General features: G+C 29.4%; 3 protein-coding genes and 1 long non-coding RNA gene across 6 annotated transcripts; 2 read left to right on the top strand and 2 right to left on the bottom strand.

The window, feature by feature from the left end:
- Nucleotides 1–27: 27 nt before the first annotated feature.
- On the top strand, nucleotides 28–6,824 carry Rap2l (Ras-associated protein 2-like). The gene is made up of 2 exons (XM_011644598.2): nucleotides 28–1,350; nucleotides 1,437–6,824. Exon 1 carries the CDS (start codon nucleotides 749–751, stop codon nucleotides 1,292–1,294), a length of 546 nt encoding a protein of 181 aa, XP_011642900.1. The 5' UTR covers nucleotides 28–748; the 3' UTR covers nucleotides 1,295–1,350; nucleotides 1,437–6,824.
- LOC105430856 (uncharacterized) lies at nucleotides 6,790–15,612 on the bottom strand. Of its 3 annotated transcripts, none has more exons than XM_089073996.1 (6): nucleotides 15,474–15,612; nucleotides 14,040–14,418; nucleotides 12,135–12,765; nucleotides 11,374–12,050; nucleotides 9,836–10,827; nucleotides 6,790–9,056 (listed from the first exon to the last, which is right to left on the bottom strand). In XM_089073996.1, exons 2-6 carry the CDS (start codon nucleotides 14,388–14,390, stop codon nucleotides 8,915–8,917), a joined length of 2,793 nt encoding a protein of 930 aa, XP_088930122.1. In that variant the 5' UTR covers nucleotides 14,391–14,418; nucleotides 15,474–15,612; the 3' UTR covers nucleotides 6,790–8,914. The 3 variants fall into 3 exon arrangements, with proteins under 3 accessions (XP_088930122.1, XP_088930121.1, XP_088930120.1); XM_089073995.1 differs by adding an exon at nucleotides 15,052–15,269 and having other exon boundaries at nucleotides 11,374–12,765; nucleotides 15,370–15,511; XM_089073994.1 differs by having other exon boundaries at nucleotides 11,374–12,765.
- A 63-nt stretch (nucleotides 15,613–15,675) lies between these two features.
- On the top strand, nucleotides 15,676–16,877 carry LOC105430857 (uncharacterized). The gene is made up of 2 exons (XR_968228.3): nucleotides 15,676–15,979; nucleotides 16,095–16,877. It is a non-coding gene; the product is annotated as an uncharacterized LOC105430857 (long non-coding RNA).
- A 1,976-nt stretch (nucleotides 16,878–18,853) lies between these two features.
- On the bottom strand, nucleotides 18,854–23,489 carry LOC105430983 (uncharacterized). The gene is made up of 4 exons (XM_011644855.2): nucleotides 23,031–23,489; nucleotides 21,377–22,765; nucleotides 19,601–20,559; nucleotides 18,854–19,283 (listed from the first exon to the last, which is right to left on the bottom strand). Exons 1-4 carry the CDS (start codon nucleotides 23,403–23,405, stop codon nucleotides 19,121–19,123), a joined length of 2,886 nt encoding a protein of 961 aa, XP_011643157.2. The 5' UTR covers nucleotides 23,406–23,489; the 3' UTR covers nucleotides 18,854–19,120.
- Between the last annotated feature and the right edge of the window lie 569 nt (nucleotides 23,490–24,058).

The raw sequence follows: 24,058 nt of genomic DNA, 5'->3' as shown, positions 1-24,058 counted from the left end.
GATAGCGGGGCGCGGGGTAGGGGTGGCGGCAGGAAGAGGAGGTAGACGATAGGCAGGCGAGCGAGCGAACAGGCACGGGATGAGAGTCGGAGTTTGTCGTATACGTGCCTACGTATAGAGCGTGCAAGGAACGTGCCTGTCTGTGTCGTCATGTCCTGGCGTAGTCACGTCGCCGTCACATCGAGGCAGCCTAGTTACAGGGCGGCGCAGGTCGATTCTCGTTTCGCGTGATCCATCTCTGCCTGTCTCTCTCTCTCTTTCTCTAACTCTCTCACTCTTTCTCTCTCCCTCTCGTCCGTCAGCCGACTCGGCCGTTTCGTCGATGCCTTTGTTCGCGGTCGGGAGGAGGAGGACAGGCGCGTTTTGTTATCGCGACAAAGCGAAGACGAGAACGAGGACGAAGAGAAGCCCCGTGCCCTTAGCCTAGCCAGTGGAAGTGAAGTGTACGCGTGAGAGAAGGTGCGGTAATCTCGCTCTGTCTACCTGTCTATCGGTCTCTCTCTTTCTCCGTCTCTCCAATCTCTCTCCCTCTTCCTCTTTCTCTCTCTCTCTCTCTCTCTCTCTCTCTCTCTCTCTCTCTCTCTCGCGCTCGCTCGCTCGCTCTGTGTCTCTTGGATGAAACGGCGCTCCACACCCCGGCGCGGTCCTGGACACGTCTAGGAGGTGGTGGCGACGTCGTAGAAGGAGGCGCAGAGGAGCCGACGGCCGCGGCGGCGACGGCGACGGCGACGGCGACGACGTCGACGAGATGCGCGAATTCAAGGTGGTGGTCCTCGGCTCGGGCGGGGTGGGCAAGAGCGCGCTCACCGTCCAATTTGTGTCTGGCTGCTTCATGGAGAAGTACGACCCGACAATCGAGGATTTTTACCGCAAGGAGATCGAGGTGGATAACTCGCCGTGCGTGCTCGAGATCCTCGATACCGCTGGCACCGAGCAGTTCGCGTCTATGCGCGACCTGTACATCAAGAACGGCCAGGGTTTCGTCGTCGTGTACAGCCTGACGAATCACCAGACCTTCCAGGACATCAAGGCGATGAAGGAGCTCATCACCCGCGTCAAGGGCACAGAACGTGTGCCAGTGCTGCTGGTGGCGAACAAACTCGATCTGGAACACCAGCGGGAGGTCGGCACCGAGGAGGGCCACCAGCTCGCGCAGATGTGGGGCTGCCCGTTCGTCGAGGCGAGCGCCAAGAACCGCACCAACGTCAACGAGATGTTCGCCGAAATCGTGCGCGAGATGAACTTCAGTCCTGAGAAGGAGAAGAAAACCTACTGCTGTTGCAGTGTCCTTTAATACTTAATCAAAAAATCCACGTTCGCCCGGATTATTTACTTGCGGACTGAACTAAGGTGAGAGATATACAGTGTGTACAGTGCTTCGGGGAAAGAGCTCGTCGATATTAAATCGTCTGCATACCTCTTCGCCGTCCTGCTAGGAGAGGCTCCTTCTCGGCCTGCTGAAGGATGTGCTAAGGAAGGGAGAATACAGTGTACAGTGGTTTTCATCAACATGTTTTGTCATCCTGGAGAATCTTCGAGTCCTTTGAAGAAGCATCTTTCGGAAATCCTTTTGACCTTGAGATCCATCATGCATCTGTCAATGTTACTTTATGTCAGATGCCACATGAATTTTCCAAAATGAGAACTGTGGTTCTATTCTAATTCTTGGAAGACCGTCCGACGAGTGGCGGCCGTTAAACACAGATATTTTATTATACGCGAATAGTATTATGTATGTAATATTACTGTAATATATATACATATATATATATAAATAATATAGATAGGATTTAAGTGAAAGAGCGAGCGAAAGGTAGCGTTTCCTCGGCAAAAGGACCAATATTCCGCTCGCGAAAGGAGGAGGTGTCGAAAACCATAAAACCAAACTCGATATCGGCTTTCTGCTCAATTTTAGACAGAACTGTCGCACGTAGGTTCGCATTCTGGTCCACAAGTCAAGACTAGGTACTATGCGATAAAGAAATATTTGCAAACTTTGAAGGTGAAGAATTGAAGGGTTGTTTTAGCGTGGTGATTGAATTCAGCGAGGATAACCAATGTTTAAATGAAAGCTTAATTCTGTATCGCATAATTTTGTATGCAATCGCGCGAAGGCTACGTAGTCAAATCCATCTAATTTGATGAAAGTCATTTGATTTCGAGAGTACTTTTTTCTGTGCAATTGTTCTGTGTTAATTTAAGCTAAGGAGGCTGATTACCGAGATATCTAAACGTTTTTATACAAGATGCTGTTAGTGATATTTGTATACAGGATATTTTACTTGATTCAATCATTTGAAATGTCTTTGTTGTTCTTAAAGGTATGGAAAAATATTTCAGAAATAACTTATCAAATTTGAGGATCTAATAATAATATTCGTTTCCTCGAATCAAATGATTTGTTCTTGAAACATTTCAAGATGTTCCAAGATATTTCAAACGATCAAACTATCCTGTATATCGGTTGTAACATTGAATTATTTTATTGTGCATAAAGGAAAAGGCACTGAAAATGAAATTTTAAATGACACCTCAGTGATTAATGGATAACCCAGCTGTTGTGAAATTTCTTGTGATCCATTTTGTAGCAGATACTAATATTTTACTTTCGTTTCGCTTTAATATCTGTTTGAAGATGTTTGATATAGCGCAATATCATATTTGTAAACTCTGATGCGCAATAGAAGTGGGCAAACTGCGGTTACAAAATCGAATTTTGATAAACTAAGGGCCAAAGCTGAAGACTCTACCTTTAGTTCATTGAAATCTAACAGTGCAGATAACATCACTGTACGATAACAGAAAATATTAGGAGAAACATTTCATAAAAAACTAGTTAATGTAATAATGTCAATCTAAACTCGTAATTTGTAAGCTTTATACGGTAAAAAAAAAAATTTGTACTACATAGGCCGCAAGACTGCACACTTGACTATAGAATGACCTTTTTTTAACGAGTGATCTTACACACCAATGACAAAGCACAATAGTAGAATTAGGAATATTTGGAAGGTGCGCCGGTTTCGCACTGATTCTTTCAACTGCAAAATCACGTATGTGCTATTATTCATCGCTCATAACAACGATACCGATGTAAAAAGTATTGTAATAGCAAAATTGCTACATTTTTTCAAAAATATCTTACGTCCTCGAGATCTAGTAAAAAATTATAAGATCTGAGTACACTTTGCTAAAGATTTCTCGCAAAAGATATTTCAGAGAAAATAACTGTTTATAAATGCAATTGCAATTGCTTTACAATACTTTTCAATGCATTTTGTAACAATGTATCGAAGCGAAGAAATCCACAGAATCTCGCAGTCTGAAGCTGTTGGATTTGCGAATGTAAAAGAAAATTGATAAGAGAAACTGAAGAGCGACAGCTCTTTTTCTCTTGAGATTGATTGAGTCTAAAATTTTGAAAAAAATTACACACTTTAAAAACATATTAATATTATCGTTCTTTGAAATTACAAGATAAAGATATTGTAATATGCAGTTATACAAAATTTATGTTATAGATTATTTCATAATCATGTCTCATTGTATATTTGAATTTTTATATTTCATGTTGCGATTTCAATGGATGATGACATATCACTTATATTTCTGATAATAAAGTTGTAAAATTTTTTTTATATTTTTATCTTATCACAGCAAAATATTGGACAAAATTTTTTTGAAATGCTTGGTCAATTTTGCAGGTAATTGTGTTAGCAGTAAATAATGTGTGTAATTTTTTTCGTATGATCAAAATTATATTGTCCGATGTTAAGTATCGCTCCTCGATGAACACAATTGACACGTAATAGTCATAAATTATTCAGTTCGATGCATTGCCATTTAACCTTTGGATGCGTGAAGATTATTTTTTACTTTTTATGATATTTTCTCAGTTATATCAGATTAAATTTTTTTTCTTCTAGATTTAATTTTTAAAGGAATCTCGAACTAACAATGGTATCTGGTTTGAGTTTCCATCGGGTTCCTTTATCGTTTGAATTTTCAAGAGAATTATCAGAAGACCGCACATCCGGGGGTTAAACGCAAAGAATACAGAATGACGAAGATTAATATCTTTTTACCGATTTTATCGAAAGATTACCCACTTCTGCGACAAGATGTATTTATAATTTTTTATAGCCTCTGCATCCTAATTTGTAATACGATATTATAAATTTTAATGCAAATTGTAATCGTCTGAATCGTACATGCGCAGTACTATTTTCCAACTTTCGGAGAAAAAATTGCGGGAGTTAAAAATTTAAAAAAAAAAAAAAATAAAATAAAAAGAGATGAGAATGAACTGATGTACAGTATTTCTACGATTGCTAGTTAGATTGTTCTTAGGTAAAGACTCTTTCGGTGCACTTTTTTCGAACGGTGCTCTCTGTTAGTTTATTCCAGGCCTCGAGTTAGAGGATGGAAAAGAACACATGAAAACATGAAAAAAAAAAAAAAAAAGAATTTGCCGAGGCGCCGGAAACCGCAGTCGCGAGTTATCTTGCGGTGCACGCGTCGAGAGATGAGGGATAAGAGCAGACGGAGTGGTTTCGTAAAGAGCCGCTATTTTGTCACAATAACGTGGAAAATTCTTAGTCTCGCTGTGATCCCGTAGTCGTAACTCCGCACTTTTGTATATCGGATAACGATAATCGAAGTCCTTACCCAGCTTCGATCGGAGGGCCTCTTTATAAAAGCGTTTTTGATCGTCGTCGCCTGACTTGTACCACACTTTTCCTTGCGTTTTTTCGCCCTGTTTTGTACACGAAAACACACACACACACACACACACACAGATGAGATGCGGATCTCACAAAGGACGCACAAGGCCGTTGCCTGCCTAGATAGTTCACCAAGTATTTGATATACTTGAAAAATCTATTTATATATTTGTACGAAAGGAGAGAGGGGCCACGCGCCGTGTGTCTCTCGCGCGTCCAACTCGTTGCTTGCGCTATTTTTCTAAAGCGACATCCATTGCGACAAGAATGAACATCCATGTGCGTGATTTAAATTTTAAACAATAACAAAATAATTTCTATTTGGTGAGCTATTGCCGGCGGGGAAGTGTCAAAAGAAAAAAAAAAAAAAACGATTGCACTATGCCTAGAGGCCAGCATATCATACACCTAAGGACCAGAATTGTTTCTCTCTTGTTCACTTTACTTACGATCGGCGAATCAGTTATTTTCGTATGAAGAAAGATCGAAAAAGGAAGATGCAGTCTGCAAAAAAAAATGCGTATATCGTAATGATGATTCACATGCAGTTGCAGATACGTGTGTATTTGTTATGTAACCGGATCACACACACACACACACACACACACACACACACACATTAATTGGTAATTGGACAAAAGTAAAAAAGAGCAAGAAAAACATCACGATTTAGATATGTGTGTATATCGGCCTTTCAGTACTACTACCTGCGTGCAGATATATATAAATATTTATATATATTTATATATATCTAGATATATATAAATATGTATATATATTTATTGAGTATGAAATACGTTATATATATTTTTTACAATGTGAAGAATCTGTAAATATATAGCGAGTCGAAGTATATATATATATAAATATATATATATATATATATAAAATAAAAAATAATTATCTTGAAACTTCCGAAAGAAGAGTACGAAGTATTTCAGAGTGAATATCTCTTATTCGCGAAGGGAAAGAAAAATGTGCATTGTACAGTAGATTAGATGCTGTAGTCTCTTCTATTCACATAGTCATGTTTTATTTTAATTTGTAAATTAAAAAAAAATCACATGGGCAGATACTCTGTGAATCTAGAATACTAAAAAAAATCTTACAAAATTTTTTTTTTTTCGCTATTTCGTTATTATGATTTATTATTCTACTGTTTATTATTATTATATTTTCCCTCGTTTATTCTATATAACGAGATATTATCCGTTAATAATTATTTTAAAATCTAAATTACTTCTAATTTATTTTCGTGTAAAAAGTTGCACACTAATGTAATTATTACCTTAAAATATGTACGAATTATTTAAGAACACTTCCAATCGAAGAACATAAAATGAATTTTTTATGAACCGGATAATGAAATGATAGATTTATTACGTTTTTATGTTGGAGTACCAGCATGAGGATCTAGTCATGAATGAATAAGTTGTGCATTTATGAATCACAATTGCTTTTATGTTTTCAAGCAGAGAATAATTTGACAATTTTTCTTTTTATTTTATGACAAAATATATTTTAAAACAAATTTAAAAACATCATTTCACCTTGTGAAAATACTGAAGTTGATTTTTAAGTTCTGCCCATCTGATAATTTTTAAATTTTAATTTTACAAGGGATGTAGAATTTCTTAAATAATGCATATTTTTTTTCTTCGCGATTATCTTTGTTATATTTTTTTTTTTATTTATCCTGATAGCGATGTACGTGGTATTTGCCACACAAATATAGCGTTAGAAGTCTCAAACCGATAGCTATCAATTGGACATGATCCTGCGACGAAAATTCTGAATGTACATATCTTTTTCTGATTCAAAAGAAAGTATATTTATAATTTTGTGGTTCGATCGAACTTGTTTTAAGTCTAAATTAGTTTTTTCAAAGTTGTATTAAAACTTGAATTATTTAGAGAAAATTCATGTTATTATGTATAAGTTCGCAGCATAATAATATTTCTGCTGTAAAGATATCGAATTTAGAGAATTAATCGGTTTGTACAATGATAAAATTTAATATTTGTGATTAAGGAGGAAGACTCAATTAAGTTAACGCTCGCCTATATATGTTTCCAATAAAATTCTTTTATATTTCATTCACATTTTTTTCACGTGTATTTTATTATCAGTCCAAAAATGTTCGTACATCTATTTATAATAAAATGACTACTGATGAAGCGTAATAACTTGGTCCATTCAACCGTTTCTGAGATCCAATAATCTTAGATCTTCTCGCAATCGACCGACTAAACCAAAGACATGAACCGGTCTCGCGCGCACGAAATGTGCACATTTAATACGAGCTACGACCATGTCTCTCGATTTGTTATGTTTGAGGTAGATCAAGTTTGATTTGTATTTTAACAGTGGCGAAAAATCGCCCATATGTATACAAATCAATTGATTTGCATAATTGAGCAATCTCTCATTATCTATCTCAAGGAAGATTATTGAAGTATCACATAAGTAATATATTTACGAAGACACGAGAAGGAATATATTTTTTCTGAGGTAGGTGAATATTCGTATCAATATCAAAGTAAATAATGAATAGTATTATAATTGTAGTATTGAAATTGTATTAAATTTTTCAGAGACATTATTTGTGCAATATTTATTTCTTCATAGAAATCAGATATTTAAAAAAATATAACGTTGAAATAGTGTTGAATAAAATGACTGACAAGTATATATTGAAGTTAAAATGTTTTCTGTGCATATCATTATTGAAAAATAAAAAGTGCATAATAAAATAAAAAATAATGTAAATAATAATATTTATAATATAAATAAAAATATAGAACTGTTATACAAAGTGCATGAAAGAAAAAGCGAGAAAATGCCATTACAATACTATTCATTAGGAAGAAAAATTCCTGAAAGTCCCTTATCTACTATTCGTATATTATTCCAATATTAACGATAAGTATACTATAAAATTATACTATATAATATTACTATTTTATACAATATACTATATATTGTACAATTCAATTAGAAAAATAATTACAAAGATTTACGAAAGTTGACCAAACGTTTCAAAAAATTCGAAAAAGTTTTAAAAAGAAAAAGAAACTTATTGATACAGATTATTCTAATAAAATATTTTTATATATACATTTCTTTTTTGAATAATACAGAAATTTTAGAAATTAATTTCTGTATTGTTGTCTTTTACATTGCCAACAAAAGAATTCTTAAAACGTTCGATCAATAACATAAATTCACGAGTAATTATAGGAACATGACAACGTATTTGATATAAGAAATAAGACTATCTTAAAATCTATGTGTAAATCTATATTATAGATTAGTATAGAATAGTAGAAAAAAGAATACTTGAATATTCAGTCTTTTTTGTCAATTGCATATAAAAAAGAATAATATTACTTACTTACATTTCATTCAATATATCAATATAGAGAAAAATGAAATATAGTTTGATCAAACCAAATCCAAGGGAATTTTAACGGAAATATTTTAGGATAAGGAAAATTTAAGTATACTGTATTTAAGTATACTGTATCTTGAAGAGTAACGAATAATCTTAGAATGATAATGAAATATAATTGATTGAGAAAGAATTTCAACAAAATAGTTTCATCAGAAACATTATAAAATTATAAGGAGGATGTAGAAGTGATCAAGGTTTAGTTACACCAATATTATTTTGATATAACGCTTTAACCAGATTTAAAACTTTAAGTTTATTGTTTCAAAATAAAAACGAAGTCTAAAGTATTCTAACTCATACTTCAATCTTAAGATAAACACAAATTAAAATACTTTAACTATCGCTTTTGCTTTGATACAAGTTTAAAATTTCAAGCCTATATTAAAGCCAAAATAATGTTGATATAACCGAGCCTAAGTAAATAAGAAATAAGAAAATGAAAATCTGAAAAAAAAGGCAATGTTAATAGTAGAAAGAATACATAAGAGCTGATAGATGAATATAAAGAGATATATTGAAAATCAAAATTTCCGTCAAATTAAAATAATTGGAATTAAGATATAATTGAATTAAAATACTGCAAGAAAAATATCGTTATTCTTTTTTTTTTGCGTATATAAAAATATTTGAATACCTGTCTCAGAAGAGACAATATATTCGAATTTTTTTCTATGGTTGTGATTTTCCTCCAAGATATGGAATTTGTCCATCATCTATAAATTATTCTTATATCATGTCATATATGGTCGTCAAATATGCTCTCATTAATACACATGCACACAAATTTGTATGCCTTCAACATATTGTTTCTCTGATCTTGATTATGAGTAAAGCAAGGCCAATTCTCACTTTCTGGGATCATTTTATGTAAAATAGAACTGAAATTATATATAGTATTATTATGTATAGTATCTTATCTTCTATACAAATGTAAAACATAAATTTTAAAAATATATTTTTATATTTTGCTATTGTCTCTAATATTTTTTAATATTATGCAATGAAAATGTATAATATTTATATACAATTCTTTTTATTATATATTTCAAAGATATATATAAATAATATTTTACACTACATACAAAAACATACTTCTTTAATATATAAAATTTATAAAAAGAATAGCTAAATTATAATAGATATATAAAATTAATTTATAGAAAAGATAAAATTAAAGATATAACAATTAAAATTTTTTTGTTTATATAACAATTAAAATTTTTTTAGTGTTATATAATATTCAATATTTCAATAAAATTTTATTAGAAATGTATTAACATATTAGAGTTGTAATAGAATTATAATTAAAAAATGAAAGATAACGGAAATAAAATCATTATTTAATTAAAAAACTAATCACAATTATTGACAAAATGTTTTGCAAAAATCTCAGAAGATTACTTATTTTAGAATATTACATACACACACACACACACACACACACACACACACACACACACACACACACACACACACACACACACACACACACACAATTAATTTTTTTAAATAAAATATAGAAGTTTCACAATTTGTTTCTGTACATTCCTACATTTTAAAATTAAGAATAATGAATATATCTTCATATATCAGAAATTGGAAAATTATTAAAAAATCTAGGAAAAAGAAAAATATTAGAATTAACTTATTTACTTACTTTTCGAATTCCAAAGGTGTCGATTCATCATGTCGAACGAGATACATCTCAATCAATTCGTTGAATTTGCAAAAATAATTTTCAGAATCTGTGTAGATTATATTGTACATATACGTAAGTAAATAGTTATAAACTACTTTATCATGTTGCGTCTCGATAATTATATCGTTCAGAGAATATAGAATCTTTAAAAGATTAAGACGGATGAATGGCTCATTCATATACATAGATTCGATACGTGTCAACATATTGCAATAGTGTACCATAGCACGCAATAATGAAACAAATGTATCTTTGGAAAAGACTTCTGTGAATTTTAAGGCGAGTTGCATTGCTTCAGCGGTGATGGTTAATACATTGTCATAAGCCACCAATTCGTTATCCCAGCCAAAATAGGACCAAAATGCTGTTGTCATCTCAATAGCAAAGTTTTTGTACTCCTCCTCGGTGGCATGCAGCAACATATGACGTATTAAAGCATCCTGATCAATTTGAAAAGAATGTACGTAATCGCGTATTTTGTCACTGTATTGCGAATTCATACGCAATTCTTTATACATGCTGAAGCAACGTTTTTCATAGTTCTGAATCACATCTACTACATTGCCATAATTGAACATCAGTGATAAAGGTGCCAGTCGTACTCGATCGATCGGTTCCACAATACGAATCATATTGAATATCTCATATTTTTTATCTGGCGATAATAGATTCGGCATGGCTAATAAATCATTCAATATCATCATTCCATGAGCCAACACATTATTTACAATGCTCTTTAATTTCAGCGGATGACAAACCCGTACATATGACATTTTCTTAGTTAAGTTTATGATAAGAAGAGCATAATCAGTTTTCTGTGTGCAGATTCCTTTTTTCAAGATCGAGTGTATATGCGTCAGTATACAGATTAAGTTTGTAGCATAAAAATTATTACTATTGGCCAGATATGGGATATAGACGTTGTTTAATAGATTGTCCGGAGATATTGTCTGTAGAAGAGAAACAGAAAAATAAAAATACGTTTCCTATAAAATAAAAAATGAGGAGCAATAAAAAATAAAAATAAACATTACTAATACTTTTTAATATATTATATATGTTTTTGTATATGTTGTAATGCTAACAACAAATTAGAATACAATCTTGTGCTCTACAAATATTAATTATATGTATAAAGAGATTAATTATAAATAAAAAAAATTAATAAAATACTTTAAATATCGCAATTTTAGAAGAAAAATGATGCAGATAGCAAATTTCACTACGCAATAAAGGAGAATTATTATGTCTTATATCATACTTTTCTAAGAATGTAAAGTGTTTATCTGATTAATTTTTTAAAAGTAATTTAAAATAAATCATTTTGACATAGATAAAAAAATTATTATAAAATTTAAATATTTTAATGCATACATAGAACACGCAAATAGAATTTTATCTAAACAATAAATTTGATAGAAGATATTGATCAAAGATATATTTGATAGAATTTATTTTTATAATGCTCGTTTTTTATGAATAATATTATATATTACCTCAAAATATAATATGTCATCCATAAAGGCTTCAAACTGCTTGTAACCCCATGTATCGTTATCATGCAAACAAAAATTCTTCAGAATATATGTCAAGATAGTGTGTTGATTCTTCAACTTCTGACAGAAAATAGCATGTAGAAAATATACATGAGGCCTTTTGAACATAACATTTTGGAACTCTGGTTTGGTACTACCTAGTGCAACTGTTACCAGAGTGGTTAATACTGTCTGTGGATTCAACATAACAAAAATAAGAATGATACGTAATTTTTTATAATCACGCATGTCTATATCGCTTTTTATAAAATCCATGAAGAGTTCATGACTGAACAGAGACATTAAAGGATTGTCTTCAAAATGTCGCACCACATAATACATTATAGCATAATACATATCCTCTATCTTTGGTTGCTGTATTAATATTGTCAATATTAATAGATAAAGTTGCTTATTTTTATCGTTGCAATGTGCAAATCTATGATGAAGATATTCGAGTAGAACTACAAGATGTTTCTTCTCCAACAATTTTATTTTTTTATGGAGAAAGTTTAATACAGAGTCATCCCATTCTTTGTAACGTTTCATCAATTTCCATATATCATCAAGTTTGCCGTTGGCAATGTTATGACAGATTTCTTGAAGTGTTAATGTGGACTCCTCAAAGTTTGTCGAACCTACAAGTTGTTGTAGGCATTGAAATAAATCTTTGTTAGTTACTAAAAAATCATCTTGCTTCATAAACTCCATAAAGTAATGACCCTCGATAATGATGGCACGCTGTAGTGATATCATAAGATTTTCTTCATCATCGACTTCTGCCCAATCCATGAACTCAAAACAATCAATTCGTTTAATCTCATTTAGAAGCAAGGTAATCAATTCCTGATCCAATCTTGCTACGATAGACTGTACTTTATCAACAGAAAGGTATTGAAAATAATCTATAGAATGAGAATTACCATATGTGATTTTAAACTGCATTTCTAAATAATGGTTTGTTAAGTAATTCTTGGTCTTGTTGTGCATGCATCTCTTTATATGCCGAAATATTTGTTTTATGAAAATGCCATGTTGCATATACTTTTCATGTCTAACACACGATTTAAAAGGATGAAATTTGGAGCTGAGTAAATCTAACAATGCTTGAAAATGTGCCACTAATTGAAAAGCAAGTTCTTCCATGTTATCTCTCGATAATGTACCTACATGTAGATACAAACATTTGTAATATAGTTTGGAGAGCAAAAGGAAAATAATGTGTCTGGCTTGTTGAACTTCAAGATCGCTTATACATCTGATTGCTATATCCAGAATTTCAATACATAAGTCCAATGGTATATATAGGAGTGATTCAATTAATAATTCTTCCCATTTCAAGCGCCATATAATCTGTGAATATATTACATATTATTTATGCTATGCAAGCGATTATATAAATAATATATATTAAATAATGAGGAGAGATATATAATCTGAAGGAGATCCTAATATAATAAGCGAAACGTGACAGTAAAGCATACATACATACATACATACATACATACATACATACATACATACATACATACATACATACATACATACATACATACATACATACATACATACATACATACATACATACATACATACATACATACATACATACATACATACATACATACATACATACATACATACATACATACATACATACATACATACATACATACATACATACATACATACATACATACATACATACATACATACATACATACATACATACATACATACATACATTAATCACGCTTGTACACATATATGTACAAATTTTCTCATTAATACACACTAATCTTTTATATGTAAGTATTTATGCCGAATTTTAAGAATTTCTTTACTATATACATACTATATCTCTATTTTGTAGTAAAGATTAGAATTTTTATATAAAGCTCTTTATTATAAGTTAACATATAAATTTAAGAATAGATAAAGAGAATCTGAGTTTTTCAATTTTTATTCGTTTTTAATATAAAATTGATTGGTTTAGCCAAAATTGGTGCATACACTTTAATTATAGAAAAAAAAATGTTTTACAAATCTATAAAGCTAATAAAAAGATTAATATATTAGAAATAAAATATGCAAAATACATAATTTTATTTAACATTATTATATATACAAGATCTTACCCTAGTAAGATTATTCAGTTTCAATTTTAAAATGATATGAAAATTTGTAGAAAAATAACATGTATCTTTGCAGTGATGTGCTTATAATTATGTTACACAAATATGACTGCTTTTTAAAAATATTAGCATGATTTTCAAATATTGAATACATATTATTTAAAAACATGAACATTACTTTCATTATATGATTATATTATCATTAGCTCATGGAAAAGCCCTTCTGTCCTGTGTATATATGTATGTACGCGCACGCACGCGTGTATGTGTATGTATGTAAACTATTTAACATGAAATTACATCCATCTTTCTCTCCCATACACATTATAATTTGTCATAATTATACATAAAAAATACATACAAATGAAATTAATTATAACAAAAAGAAGAAAATAAAACTAGTACATCCAATAGTATTCAATGTTCTACTATATCAACAGTAAAATTAGCAAATCATTATTATCATTTTCATTATTAATACAAAAAAATTACCTGTATAAAAAGGTACGGTGATAGAGCAGGCCAGTAATAAACTAAATGACCTACCGACGTGTCTTCTATGACAAACTGTTGCGACGAAAAATCAGTATTTAATAGAAAATACTTGTAACATTGAATGATTTCTGATGAAACGCTGCATTCTTGGGAGCTGTACTCTTCAGCAAATAACTTGATGTCATAGAATTGGCGTTCTTTAAACATTTCTTTAATAGTTTCTAACAATTCTTCGATGAAACATGAAGTTTCTTCTGTAGCTTGAGAGGAAATAAATTTCAATTGGCCATATTCTTGTTCTTTCTTTAATAAAAGCATCTGTATAGCCTTGGTAAAATCTACTTCCATTTTCAGCGAAAATCTGAATAGAAGAATTCTAGAATAATAGAAGATAAAAAAATATAGATAATCTTAAATATAATAAATTATATATATCTAGTATCTAATATATGTACATATAAATATATAATATTATATATATATATATATATATATATATATATATATATAATTACAAATATAAATTACAAATATAATCTACATTTTGTAATTTAATTGGAAAATTTTATTGAATTATTATAAAAAAACAAGAAATTACAAAATTTAAAGTGTAATTATATAAAATTGAGTAGGAATGTATATCAGATAATTTTCTTATTACATAGATTTAGAAATATACCTAGATGTTTTTTTATGTCATATGCATAATGTTAAATTGAACTTTGGTAGAATTATTAATACAGAAAAACAAATATTACAAAATAAGAGCTCCTTTTCTCAGAATATTTATGTAACTGAGCAAAAATAATATATATAACATAAAAATAATATATATAATATAACAATAATGTTTAATGTAATATATATATATATATACATATATATATATACAATTTATATATATAATTATATATAATTATATATAAATATATATATATATATATATATTTATAGATATTATTCTGCATATATTATTTAACATAAAAATTTCAACATAAATTTAGCTTACCACTTTTTAATTTGTAACCATTTATTTAACGTATGTCTTTTATTTGAACTTATTCTTGTTCGCTGTCACGACAAATTGCTTACAAACATCGCGTCTTTTGTCTCCCTTGGAATCTTGTTATTGTTAATAACATACCATGTTTGGCACATGGATAACGTCGATAGTTAATTAATAAACAAGAACAAGTATTCGAAAGCATTTATTTCACTCGCTTCTCTCTTTTTTAATATAAAAAAAAATTTAATATAAAAGAACCAATTCCTAATTCGATGGCCTGTTCAGTGAACATTAAATACAATCGACTTGACTCTAACTAACCTATTTGCCATGACAGACATCGAGTCCACGTGAAATTATAAGTTTTCTAAAATAAATAATTGAGACTGCCTATCATGCATTATGTGTGAAAATAATGAATTTACCACATCTAATGAATGATCTTGATGGCACTTCACTGGGTTTGCAGATATTCCTTTTAAGGACGTACAACGGCGAGTGCAGAAACGAATGAGATAATCAAGTGTACATTTCTCTCGCTCGTTCGGAAAGATACGTGAAGCCTAGAAATGGCGCGAAGAACTACACCTTTCTACACTCACAAAGGACTTGATTAATAAACGTCACCCTACGGAGCGATGACGCCGCACAAAGAAATAAAACCAAATCTTAAAATAAAGGAACGGATTGTGAAACAGGGACGATAAGAGAAGCGCAAATTAAATAGAACAAGACATAATATTATAATATAAGATATTTGTACATTTCTGCATATATTTGGATTCTCTTCAACAGTCAAAAATGCATGGCAAAGATAATGGTGTCATTGACCTAGGGTATGAGGGAGATGAAGGGAGAAAGGAAGAAGGTTCTGGAGAAGGTTGATCTAGGTCTGGAGATTATTGACCTGGGTAAGGGGATATTGACCTAGGTAAGGAAAAAAGTCAGAAAATTCCCTCGAATATCTGTGACTATATATCGAAATCTGGTTTACCGAAAATTTCTTTATTTTTGTTGTAATTTTCATTTTGTTTACACAATTCCAGGCTACAAGGTATCATTAATCAGAAGGATAGAATAGAATATAGGCAAGAATATATGGAATGTATTCAGCAGAAGTTGTGTTCCGATTTATATTTAGGATATCGATTGTCGTGTAACTTTTTCTCTAGGAATGTGAAAAGTGAAAAGTGGATGTGAAAAGTGAAAATTTTTACTATTAAAGAAAATAGAAAATGTAATTTTTTTCCATTCTAGATAAAAAGTTACGTGATTTAAAACTGTTTTCGAATGAATTATTCGTAACTTAGTTTATGCGATGATAATATTGTAATTAAGGAGAGAGAGAGAGAGAGAGAGAGAGAGAGATTTTTTCATGACTCACAATGTTCATTTATATATTTTAATTACAATTCTTTTATATTTTAATTCAAAAATTTCTTGTTCGCATATTTTATTAATTTCAATTTTCTGTCCAATAACGCCCATTATATATGTATATATATTTGTTATACGAAACAATCAAATTCAATATTCGAATGATTTTTTGATTATGAAAATATTAATTTGAATTAGTTACTTTGTATAATCGAGCAATATTGCTTCGTTTTCTTAAATATCTATTTCGTGAAATACATACAGTTATTTACTAAAAAATCACATAATAATTAATATATACATACACAAAAATGAATTTTTTGAGATGAAAGTTTGTACACAAATATAAAAAGGAGTAATAAATAATATTAAAATTATGTAAAAATCAAATATATCAAAAAATTTTATACATAGAAATAAAATGTTGAATAAATACAAAAAATTGAACATAATTGGTAAGAGAAGGTCTCTAATCCAAAAATTTAAAAAATTATGGAAGTTTACATGAAGTTATAGATGAAGAATGTTTTAATCCTATATAACACAAATTTCACAGCAACATTGCTGCAAAATTGTAATGTAGCAATGATGCTGCAATATAGTTATAAGGACATACTACGTTATTTCTGTCTACGGTCCGAATTTATTTTAAAAAGATGAAATCAATCTCCAAAAATTGGTCTACTTTTAATTTGCGTTTTATTGATTATTAACCAAAAAAGAAAATTTTATAAAAAAACTTATTCTTTTTAATTAGAGATTTATCGGTTAGGAAACTTACTTATTTAAAGAATTAAAAAATAGAAATAAAAATAGGGGGAATACATTCTTTATATATTTTTTTCAACATAGCTTTTTGTAATATTTTTTACATATCATGATCTATTTGTCATACAAAATTATATAAACTTATAAATACATATATAAATAAGTATTATATATGTTTTCTCTATTAGAAATTGTTATTAAAAGAATTTATTTATATATTTATAGGTCTATATATACATATAAAGTATAGAATATAGAATAAAGTTATGTAAAACATATTAATAAGTATTATAACAAGCTATGTTTAAAAATATAACAATATAAATATATAAATATATTTTTTAAGAATATATTCCTCGTATTTCTATTGTATATTTTCCATAAATTCCTTAAATAATCAATAAATTCTCTAATCATTAAATTTTATTGAAAAAAATAAGTTCTTTGTATAAAATTTTGTTCTATTTCTTTTTGTTAATGAATAATAAAACAAAAATAAAAAGTGGATCTCTATTTTTTATTTTATTCTTTTAATATAAGTTCAAATAGCAAATAAAAGAAATATACCATCAAGATATTTTTTATGTGTAATCAAAATTTCGTAATTTTTTAAATTTTTGAATTGAGAATTTTCCTTTGTGAATATAAACCTATATTGAAGTTATAAGTTATAAGTATTGAAGTTATAAGTTTATTATAATTTTTGGAAATTTATAAAGAAAGATACACAGAGCAAACAACATTTTGCTCTGTGTATCTTTCTTTATAATGTTTGTATATATTACTTGTTGCACATTCTCTCGAAAAATTTTCTCATCTATTACACATATATATTAAATTCGAATATTTCGAATTTAAACTCGAATATTTAAAAATAACATTTTATATAACGCAACTGATATTTAAATTAAAAAAACTAATCAAATTTTTTCGTAAAGTTGATCAAATATTTTAAAAGTTTTGGGATGCAGTGTTTATTTAAAAAAAAAAATAAGTTTTATTTCGGTAAAATTTACATCCGCATCTCTTTTCAATAACAGAAAGAAAATTTTAAAAATTGTTTTTGCTCTTCTGTCTCTTTCTTGTTATTGAAAACATTTATAAATTTGTAAATTTTAATCAAAAATACATATAATTTTGCGAATAATTAGTTAAATTATTATTAGTTAAATTATAGGGCATATGAATATAATACAGAAATAATTGGAAAATAATCCATATAAATAATCCATAAAAAATAATCCATATAAAGATCTATTATACAGGATAAAACATGATAAAGTGTAAGATATATATTTTTAAAATTATTAAAGGTAGAAGAAAATATTATTAAATAAAGTTAATGTGTTTTATGAGTCACACACTTTTCAGACGTATTTCCTTTTTTTTCTATATGGATGCGCCGAGGAAGTTTCAAGCGTATCTAGTATTTTTTACAAAACTGCGTATATTTGAATATGCATAACTGTAGTTCATACCAAGACAAATGCAACGACTATAGCTATAACTATAGTATATGGCTGTTTAAAATCATTTAAAGTTAATTAAGATTGTAGATAAAAAGTAGATTATTGTTTCAATTGATTTTATTTCCAGTATTTACCTATTTACTTTAACTCTATTTAATAACATTTTCCTCTTTATTAGTTTTGAAAATATATACTTACCACACTTTATGCGCACATTCTGTATATAGAGACTATAGAAAGTAAAATAAAAAAAGTATTTGCATAAACTTCGATTTTGCGCAAAGAAAAAAATGCGTTGACAAGAACGAAATATTTCATTCATCAGTATATCAGAGAAAAATGAGATTTATTCTGATTGAATAAAAAAAACAATATTCTTTTTCCTATAATGTTATCTCAAAAACGATAAGATATGCGAATACTTTTTTTACTTACTTGCATGCTTTATCAAAATCAATCTAATTTTCTGGGAAGGTTTTGGATATAGTATGCAGTATTTGATCGAAGTAACAATGCGATTCAAAGTGGCATATCTTGAGACACTCGTGTATGAATATGTACGTTTTGTACATCATTATAATGTTTTTCTCACTCAAATTGTCATTTGAATATTTATATATCCTGAAATATATAAATAACATGATGTACTGTTTATATTCTATATTATTTTATTTCGTACATACTATAATTGCAAATCAGATTTTCTTCTCTCTTCAATAATATAGGAATATTAAAACCGTAAGGTGAAATAGTTAGTAAAATTTAGAAAATAACTATCACGTAGAGCCGTCGCGGTCAGACTAAATGTTACGATTCGTAAAAAAAAATCTCGAGTTCGAATCTTTCGCTAATTTTTCCGAATTTTCTACAGTGAAATATTTCATAAAGTAAATTAAAAAGGAACTAAATTTAAAGGAAATAGAAACGTTATTATTAACCTGTTTTCCATAGACATTATGGGCCGGCATCCGTAAAGGTATACGAAAAGCCATTTTTTGAGTTCAAAAAAGTAATGTGTCAATTGTACATATGGATTCACATTCTCAATGCGTTGGAGCAAATAGCTGTACATAGTGCTGTACACCGTTTTGTCAACTGCATGGCTTATAGAGGACAGAGTCTGCAGCAGGATACGACGGATTGCTACGTAATGATCGGTAGTCATGATCGTTGCGGTTGTTTGACAAAATTCCATGATCGATATCAGTAGCATAAAAAATTTGTGCTCAGGAAACCTTTCAATGTACGTCAAAACGATCAGTATCGCTTCAGCGGTGATGCGCATTACAGTCTCATATGCCATTATCTGACTAGGCCAACCGAAGTATTCGCAAAACATGAACGTTAGCTCGAATGCAAACGTGTGATATTCCTTCTCGACACAACTCAGTATCATATGGCGTATAAAGTCTTCTCGCTTAAGATTGAAAGATTGTACAAAATTGCGCAACTTGGGATGGCACCGTGGATTTGTGCGTAATCGTTGATGCACGGTATAACAACGTTCTTCATATTCATTAACTATTTCCATCGTGTCGGCAAGTTGCACTTTTTGTATATCGAGCGGCTCTACGTTAATAAAGAGTAGCAGCCACTCTTGATGTTGTGTTGTCAATATATTTGATGTGTGCAATAAATATTGTAATATATCAGTTATAAGTTGTATCCATTTATGTACCGCAATATTGGAAAACGTCATATTTCTTCGTAGCAGTGATAGAGTCCTGACCAATGCCATACTTAGCAGAAGATATTTTGTCTTGGGAGTACAAAGTTTTCTTTGTAGCAAGATATTTTGTATATGTAATAGCAAAATGTCCAAGTTATATTGGTCTATATAGTCACCAATTAGATAGGGGATATAGAGTTCGTTCATTAAATCATCTGCAGTTATCATCTATGAAAAAAGGTTGATAAGAAATTAAAATAGAATTTTAGAAACTAAACATTAATAAGAAAATAATAAAAATGACTAATACACGTGTATTTCAGCACTAATAGTACATTCGGATAAAACTTTATTTGAACAATAAATAAGAAAATTGATTTACGATTAATTATTAATTTACAAATGAGCTTATGTTGAACTTGATTATTTAAACAATCGAATTTGCCTGTATAATCATATATGAATAAAGTAATAATTTATAAAAAAAATTAGATTAAAAGTAAGTAGAATATCATTAATAATATGTGTTTTAATAGAATATTTATATCTTATATCTTATATCTTATAGAAATAATAAAAGTTATAAAGAAATAATTATAAACTATAAAATTGTACAAAATGATTTAAGTATTTTTGGAAAAAGTTATAAAAAAATTGTTCCAATATTTTGCAATTCTAGAAAGAAAATATAACATATGTATTAATCTTTTTTAATTCCTAAAACTGTAAAATTTTCGTTTAAACAATTATATTTTATTAAATTTATTTTTCTGAAAGTATTTTACCGATTTAGTAAAGTATTTATTAAATCGGTAAAATTATCGATAATATTTATTAAATCAAAAGATTATCTAATATATAGATAAAAAGAAATTATTTAGAGAGAACGTTAAATTTATATAAATATATATAAAAATAAATAATGAATAAAGAATAAAATTTTATCCATGTACACAAAAAATAAACATTCAATAAATTAATGAAAATTTACATTATAATAATTATTTTATTTACAATAATATATATATATATATATATATCTCACGTTATAGAACAGCAAATTATCCATAAAGATTCTGAAATGCGGACGCCATATCCAACGACCATGCAAAAGTACATCTTTTAAAACATGTATCAGTATGTTATAGTGTTTTATCCTCACGCTGTAATACGGTAGCAACCAACGCATGCGTTGAAACAAAACATTGCTCTGAAATTCACAGTCTATCTCACGTACGATTAACATGCGTAATGCGTCCTTGGGATTTAAAAGAATAAAAATTAAGAGGATGCGGCAAGAAACCGCATTATTTAGATCATGAATAGAGTTCAAGAATCTCGAAAAGCATTCTTCATCGTACAGAAATGCTAAATTATTATCATCAAAGTGCTGCGACACATATAATAGTACAGTATGGTTCATATCATAAGGTTGCCGAAGTAATATTTTCAGTACCGACATGTATAGTCGGTACTTATCCGCCTTAGTATGCAAATATGCAAACTTATAATGAAGATATTCAACTATAGTCGTGAAGTCCTTCAATTTTAACAATTCTGTTTTCTTATTAATAAAATCCAATATAGACAAGTCCCATTTCTTAGAGTGTTTCAGCAACTCTCTCATAGCATGTCGCTGCATTCTGCCTTCAGTGATGTCACGACAGATTTCTTCAAGAGTTAAAAGAGATTGCTCGGTTTTTCTTGGACCAACAAATTGTTGCAGACAGTGGAACAGATGATCGTTTATCTCAAAAAAATTATTCTGTTTTATAAATTTCATAAAATAATGGCATTCAATGATGACAGCGCGTTGTACTGAAATTATAAAGTTTTCATTATCCATGATGTCCTCCCAATTCATGAATTCGGAATGATCAACTCTTTCAAGCACATTCTGAAGCAGATTGGCTAATTGCTGGTCAAACTGGATTATGATGGACCTCATCTTGTCGGCGGGAATTATGTGATGATAATTCCATTGTCCATTACAAATACCGTACGTAATTCTAAAGAGCGGTTTTAAATCGCGATGCATGGAGAAATCTTCAATCTTACTATGCATACACTTTTTGATAAAGCGAAGCGTAATCTTCGTGAAAATACCAAGGTGCAAAGATTTTGCAGTAGATAATGTGTAGAAAGAATCGAATTTGACGATGAGCAAGTTTAACAATGTATAAAATTGCTCTGTTAATTTATGGATGCATTCTCCCACATCCTGTTCCGATATCGTGCCTAAATGTAGTTGTAGGCATTTGTAGTACACGTTGTAAATCAGAAGGAAAATAAGACGTATGGCTTGTAAGGCTTGTGAGACTTCTAGATCGTTAATGAATGTAATTATTAAATCCAAAATCTCTACACATAAATCCAACGGTATATGCACAAGCGATACGACCAATATGTCCTCGCACTTAATCTTCAATATTAGCTATATATATAAATAAAAATAGGAATTAAATTAATAATAATATCAATAATAATAATATTAATAATATAAATAATAATATAATAATGTTATAAATATGAAACGCACGTACGCACACAAACGTATGCACGCAAGTTGACTTTAAAAAAAAATCAGTATTTAAAAATATTCAATATATTCTATTTATGATTAGAAAAACATTAATTTTTAATAATGTTGTTAATTATTGATAATTCTTATTACTATGTGATTATTACTAATAAATTACTTGTATAAAGAGATATGATGATAGAGTAGGGCACGTTTCAACTATAACACCATATATCGGATCCTCCTTGATGAGATGCTGCTTAGAAAAATTTGTATTCAAAAGAAGACATTGGTAATAATATATATCATATCGCACTATCATAATGTCATTGTATTCTTGGAGATCGGCGACTTGGATATTGGCATCAGTGAATACTTTAATATTGAACAAGTATCTTGGAATAACTCGGAGAAAAGTATCTATTATTTCGTCAATAGTACGTGAAATTTCCTCTGTAGTTCTAGCTGCGTAATATGGTAAATAGCCGTGTCTTTGCTCTACAAGTTCGAAGAGTGCTCTAATAATACGGCAAAAGTCGTGGCTGAGATCCATCTTGAATAACCTGATAAATTAATTTAAAAATAAAGAGATTATAGCAGATAATTTCAAATATAAGAAAATATATAAATAGTATTATGTGTATATACAAAAAGTATATATCAAGTATAATACAATTAAATATAATACAATAATACAATACAATAATATAATACAATTAAAAAATGATTAATGATATAAAACAATGATATAAAACAAAGTATGTGAAAATGTGTAATAATATCAAAATGTAAATGTATAATTATTATTTCTTTTTTTCAACCAGAAATTCTATAACATTAAAGTAATTGCTTAAACAAAAGACGGAATGTAAAAAAATAAAAAATTTGTTTCAACTTTTAATTAATGCATAGTTATATAAAATTTACATTTTTAATTTTGCATTTTTTATTTTTAATTAATGTATAATTGTATACCATTTTCTCTTTAGGAAACATCATGAAATGTCAAATTCTGATTTTAATAAAACTATATATATATATATATATATGTGTGTGTGTGTGTGTGTGTGTGTGTGTGTGTAAAAGTTACATAAATAAATGATTTTCGAAATGATTATCATAAATGCAGCTAAAAAACGGTTTTCAGAAATAACTTTTAGAGAAAAGCATGCTTTTAAGTAAAGCGGACTTTAAATTTCTTTGTTA

The sequence above is a fragment of the Pogonomyrmex barbatus genome, unplaced genomic scaffold (assembly GCF_055798465.1).
Source record: "Pogonomyrmex barbatus isolate J1 unplaced genomic scaffold, ASM5579846v1 scaffold16, whole genome shotgun sequence".
Lineage (NCBI taxonomy): Eukaryota > Metazoa > Arthropoda > Insecta > Hymenoptera > Formicidae > Pogonomyrmex > Pogonomyrmex barbatus.
The sequence above is the reverse complement of the archived record's forward strand: the minus strand, read 5'-3'. Positions and strand labels throughout refer to the sequence as shown.